We start from the raw sequence: 6,000 nt of genomic DNA, 5'->3' as shown, positions 1-6,000 counted from the left end.
GCTGTATCGGTATTAATGTTATTATTATCGAATTCGGTATTCGTAGTCAAAAAACTATCAACGGGAACATTGTACATCGAAGACTGGGAATGTGAACCCACATTTTTATTATAGTTATCTTCGTTATTCAACAGATTAATCGACAACAGGAAACATCTCGTTAATGAATTCATCAATTTTGGAGTGGTTTGACAAGTTTTTTGTCGTTAATGTATTCTTGTTGTGTGAGTATAAAATAATTTGTGGTGTCAACAATACGATGATTGGATGGCATATAAATGTGATAACCAAATGATGTAGATGATGTTAAAAGAGCATAATCAACTTCGCCACGTACCTTCAGTTAAAAGTTAGTTTTTGACAGGTGACACATTATTGTTTGAAAATTATGATGGTAACAGTTTTTTGCACTATGCCCGGATTTGTTACCTAATTGGCAAATGATTCTCTTATGTAGTGGTCTGGAACAGGTGTGACAAGTATCAGTTTGAGAAGTGGAGGTGGTGTTGATACTCTTGTTCATTTTCATGTATTCATACTTGCTGCGGATGGATGCGAAGATATCTTCGATAGTATATTGGGGTGGCTGTGAGAAGTGATCTCTAATGGAAGCATAATCACCGTTTAAGGAGTTTAGTATGTAATTAATAATAATTAGTTCTAAGTGAAAATATTCCTCAGGACGAATTGGATTGATTAATTCACGAATCATGGAAATGAAAATGAATGCAGGCTCACTGCCAATATAATTTATGTTTTTGAGTTTATTCATAATATTAGTGGAGCTGTGAGCGGTATTAGCTAGAGCCATGGCTTCTTGAAGTATATGATAAGAATCTAAACTTTTATTATAAGCATCTTGTAGTTCTTGTGGATAGAACTGAAAAGGAACAAAGTGTTGAAACAGTGAGTTGAGACCTGCAATATCATGCTCGGAAGGAGGTTGTTTAATTTGCCCGTGTGATGGTGGAATAAGATGTTGATATCCGTATTGGGCTAAGTGGTCAAGTAACCCTGTAATCCACTTGTAAAATACATTGGTATTATAAACAAAAAATAATCGCGATGGAATATTTGTGTTGAATACATCAGGAATCGAACGATAGAAATAAGTAGAATGGTGAGACGGTGGTGTGAAATATTCTTTCCTATGGGTGCAATTGGATGGCGTAGAATTTGTACCCTGATAAAAGGAAATTGGGTAAGCTTGATAGTGTGGCCTTTCTGGAAATTATGTTGGAAAAGCACTTTGGTTTTTGTACGTTTTAACTGGGATGTACTCTCCCATATGATTTCTATGATACATTTGTGCACCGTTATCTTCTAATGGTTAAGAAGGTAAGGTGGGAGAATGTGGCACATGGTTATTAACGGTTGATGTTTCTCTTTAGTTTTCATCAATTTTTGTTGACTCATCATTTTTCAATGAATATTCGGCAGTGGTAGTGGAATTCACCAACAAAACAGTCACATCATTTCGGGACAGATTAGGTATCAATTACGTTTATACCCCAGTTAACGACTCACAACCCCATGGCGTTGCAGAACGTTTAAATAGAACATTGTTGAACGATTGTCGAACGTATTTGAAATCAGCAAATTTACCTTTTTGTTGGATATAAAAATTGTTGAAAATATTTATATCTTGTCTAATTTGATTTAGTGTTTGACCAAATAGGATAACACATACTTAAATTAGGAAAGAGTAAATATCACATTCGTGATGGTTTGTTATTCGTATAACTGAAATAGGCAAACGTCACACTCCAAAGTGGAAATTAAAATCACTCAATATATCAGACATGTCTTTTGAAGATGAAAGGGTTTCGTGATGGTGACAGAAATCATAGGTATAAATACCAGGGTTTTTCCATCCATCTAAAATAAATCAACTGTCTTAATCAACTTGTATAATTAGTATCTTTATGTATTATTTATTTTATATAGATCCCGACGGAGAATTATAATATAATACTGACTCTTAACGATGAATAATCAAATAAAATCTAATAACTAACAAATCTAATATTCAACATTCAACAAAGTTCAATTAATTATCCACCATTTGCACAGTTTTTGAATTTATTGTTTACATTTAATAAAGATATTTCCATAAATTTTAAAAAGTTGCCATCTATTCGTAATGTCAAAGAATCTTCCAAAATGTAAATAAATTAATTAAAATTATAATTTGTTCGAGTTTATCAATACTTTTAGTTGTTTTTGGTTTAATATTAGATTTTATTTGGTTATCCATCGTTAAGAGTCAGTTATATATACTCTTTCCTAATTCAGGTATTTGTCATACTATTTGGTCAAACACTAAATCAAATTAGGAAAGATACAAATATTTTCATCAATTTTTATATCCAACAATCTTTATATCTAACATTATATAATATGATGAAAGATTCAATGAGATTTAATCAATATTTTGTAGATGACAATTGTTAAGATAACTGAATATAAATAGGTGATTTATTTATTTGAGGAGAATTGTTTCATAATTGATATTAACTATATATATTATTGGTGAGCAAAAAATAGAATATTAAGTAAAACTTACTGGAATACCACCCTTTACCAATTAAAAACATAAAAATGTCTTATCCCAAAAAATTCAAAGTATATTGCTGCACATCCTGCTAATTGGATTCATCTCAAGAAAAAATCCTATGCTTCTAAAAAATTTGATGATAATGTTGGATATAAATATCACATTCGTGATGATTTGTTATTCGTATAACTGAAATAGGCAAACAACGCAATCCAATTGGTAATTAAAATCACTCAATATATTTAACATGTCTTTCGAAGATGAAATGGTTTGTGATCGTGACAGAAATCAGAGGTATAAATACCAGGGTTTTTCCATCCATGTAAAATAAATCAACTGTCTCAATCAACTTGTATAATTAGTATATTTTATGTACCATTTATTTTATATACATCCGCACGGAGAATTATAATATAATACTGACTCTTAACGATGAATAATCAAATAAAATCTAATATACGACAATCTTATTTGAGATAGCTCGAAATTATTGATGTAATTAAATTTCTTAAACATTTTTTTATAGATACTATTTACCATAATTAAAGCTTCTTTGAACCTGATTATCCAAGATTCCATAGAATTCAATTACATTCTTCAGAAGCATGTCACAGTGGATTATCCGCCAAGAAAAATAGACTCAACATTCCCTCTTTTTCATTTCGGATTAGTAACGAAGAACTTTCCCCTATGCGCGGCGTCCGAAATCGAAACATATTATTTCTGAGGAGAAAAAATTGTTCCGGTTGGAACAATTACGGATCTGAGAACAGAAGAAAAAGGAGAATTCAGGGACAAGAATAAAAAGAAAAGAAAAAACGTCAGCGCTCCATAGCAACAGAATGAGACTGTAAAAAGAAAAGAAGGAAAAACAAGAATAGCATAAGTAGAACCTACAATAATTAAATATAAAGGAAAATACATGACAAGAAGGAAAAAAGATACAACGAGCAGCTTAGTAGGATACTGGAAGGGATCGAAGAGAAGCAGAGTGATTTAGAAGGGAAATTTCGAAGAGTGTTGTCTCTGTGTTTAAAGATTGAGGAGCATAAAGTTGATGCTATGCTTGATGGATTGTTGCAGGCCATTTCCTCCGAGGATCCACAAGATGTCGATACAGACGAAATGCAACATTTTTTGAAAAAGCACGCACGTATCTAATTATTCGGTACACCACTCCCGCTCATATGTTTGCCCTACCCACTCCACAAACCCACACTTGGGCTTGACAAAATTAAATTGTTGCGCGAAGACGTCCCAAACATGATGTTGTTCTGGTGCTGAATGCCAAGCTAGTGATAGTAAATGAGATAGTAGGTGTTGATTAAGGCCATTTCCAAATTGAGCATTATATGCTCTAAATGCAATAAAAGAGTTCAAAGACTTTTTAAAAAGTAGTTCTTCTTCTGAAGAGTAGTTTATATACGCTATATCATCATTAATATCATCATCGGATAATACATTATCTTCATCCCATGTCAACTCTACATTAAATAAAGAATTAACGTCTTGTGCTACTATACTCTTCTTAATCTCTATCCTACGTAACTCAGCATCTATACTCCTAAGTAGACATGTGGGAGGATAAGGTATCTTTAGCTTAAAATTCTCTGCTATAAACTGATGAGATCTTTGCTTCTTTAACTGGACATTGTTTTTATGTGTTTTAATCTTTATACTTCTAATTCTTTTCTTATTCAAAGAAACTTTGAATAGTGGTTGTTTTGACCAAGTAGAAACAGAAGACATTATTTTATTTATAGACTGTTAGAGTTTTGTGATTATTTTATCAAGTATATTAAAAGATTATATAAATCTGAAACAAGTAAGCTGTTTATATACTAAACATTCCCTAAATAATATTGATGCAAATTTTTACATGGTTTTCCACTTAAGAAAATATGAAACAGCAGATGCGCATTAATTTCTCTTAGATCTTTATAGTAAAAAATAAAAACTAAATAATATGAGATATTTAGGAAAGTATATAAAGACAACAATATTTAATTAAATATACTATCATAAATAATATAACAATAAATAAGAAAACAACTAACAAATCATGAATAAAATCCCAATAAACAAATTATTAAATCCCTCTCAACATTATAATCTAACAGAAAAGTATGAATTACTATATTTAATTTTTATTTGAAGAAAATTTACTAACTAAAATATAGACTACAACAAATAAATATAACACTATCTAATTTATGCACTAAACTACCAGATACCATTACTGATTTAACAGAAGCTGACCATAGAGAATTACAGGATATACTATTATATTTGACTACCGTAGTAAAACAACAAGAATTAAAGAAAGAAGAAATAATGTTAGTAAAAACAACTTATCAATTATGTACAACATTAACATTAATGGTAAAAAGTTGTAAACAAGAAAATGATAAAGAGAATAAAGAAAATGAAATTATCAAATACGAGTCTGGCACCAGTGATAATTCTGAAACTAATTCAAGCTGTAACTCATCTGACAATGAAGATAAAAACAGTATACTTGTATTTAATGTAATAACACAAGATATGATGAATAATAATAAGAAGAATAACAAATCCTATAGAGGTCATAGACTACCTAAAAAAAATGTGCAATACTTAGAAGATTGGTATATGGATCACAGAAAAAACCCATATCTAAATGAAATTAATATTAAATTACTAATGAGTAAGACATCTCTATCAAGAATACAGGTTAAAAATTGGATCTCAAATAGAAGAAGAAAAGAGAAATCTATAACGATATCACCAGAGGTGTCAGCATTACTACGTGATAATAAGACAATTACTTCTTAATGTCCAGCATCTAGAAGGGATTTGTGGATTATGTGGAGTGGTTGGTGCTTGAGTTCACTTGGTCCTCATGCGCTTGTTGATGAACTGTTTTGAATGTTGCTGTTGTTAGTAAATAGTTATAAATAGGCAGAAAAAAAGGATATCTATGGACGAAAAAATAGAGCTGTGATAGCGATACATACCCAAACTCTGACTTGTAGAGGAGTTAGACCACACTTTTTGGCTATAGCATCCCGTTCTTTTGAATTTAAAGACTGCTTCTTCTCAAAGACTCGTTCCAAAAACAAACGTGCTTCCTTTGGTAAAAACTTTTTTCGATGGTCACTCGAGGATTCGTTATAAATCTGTTGTTATTCTTGTTAGTAAATATACAAAAAAGAATTAAAACACAACACATACTGAGAGTATATCTTTGCAAGCATTCTGTAATGATTCTAAGGTAAGTTCGATTGACATTGACATTGGTTGGTTGATCTATTTATGTTATATAAGTATACAATCTAAGCCATATATTGCTTTTTCTACATCTCGTTTCACTTTAAACCAATCGCTCCGTCTTTGAACAAATTCATAAATTTCTTCTTGGGAAAAGATCCCTTGTGAACCGGCCGCAATCATTTTTCCTAGTT

General features: G+C 31.0%; 4 protein-coding genes across 4 annotated transcripts; 1 reads left to right on the top strand and 3 right to left on the bottom strand.

Annotated features, from left to right (window-relative positions):
• Positions 1-343: 343 nt before the first annotated feature.
• Positions 344-811, bottom strand: TPHA0E04090 (uncharacterized protein; the record flags this gene model as incomplete). The annotated part of the gene is made up of 1 exon (XM_003685882.1): positions 344-811. The coding sequence occupies one exon, from the start codon at positions 809-811 to the stop codon at positions 344-346; it is 468 nt and encodes a 155-aa protein (XP_003685930.1).
• Positions 812-3,718: 2,907 nt separating this feature from the next.
• HMLALPHA1 (transcriptional co-activator mating type protein alpha) lies at positions 3,719-4,306 on the bottom strand (the record flags this gene model as incomplete). Its single annotated transcript, XM_003685881.1, has 1 exon — positions 3,719-4,306. One exon carries the CDS (start codon positions 4,304-4,306, stop codon positions 3,719-3,721), a length of 588 nt encoding a protein of 195 aa, XP_003685929.1.
• A 313-nt stretch (positions 4,307-4,619) lies between these two features.
• Positions 4,620-5,371, top strand: HMLALPHA2 (homeodomain mating type protein alpha2; the record flags this gene model as incomplete). The annotated part of the gene is made up of 2 exons (XM_003685880.1): positions 4,620-4,681; positions 4,738-5,371. The coding sequence occupies 2 exons, from the start codon at positions 4,620-4,622 to the stop codon at positions 5,369-5,371; spliced, it is 696 nt and encodes a 231-aa protein (XP_003685928.1).
• Positions 5,372-5,425: 54 nt separating this feature from the next.
• Positions 5,426-5,833, bottom strand: TPHA0E04055 (homeobox domain-containing protein; the record flags this gene model as incomplete). The annotated part of the gene is made up of 3 exons (XM_003685879.1): positions 5,426-5,455; positions 5,554-5,715; positions 5,771-5,833. The coding sequence occupies 3 exons, from the start codon at positions 5,831-5,833 to the stop codon at positions 5,426-5,428; spliced, it is 255 nt and encodes an 84-aa protein (XP_003685927.1).
• Positions 5,834-6,000: the final 167 nt, after the last annotated feature.

This window comes from Tetrapisispora phaffii, chromosome 5 (genome assembly GCF_000236905.1).
Source record: "Tetrapisispora phaffii CBS 4417 chromosome 5, complete genome".
NCBI lineage: Eukaryota > Fungi > Ascomycota > Saccharomycetes > Saccharomycetales > Saccharomycetaceae > Tetrapisispora > Tetrapisispora phaffii.
This window is presented reverse-complemented; position numbering and strand designations above follow the sequence as displayed.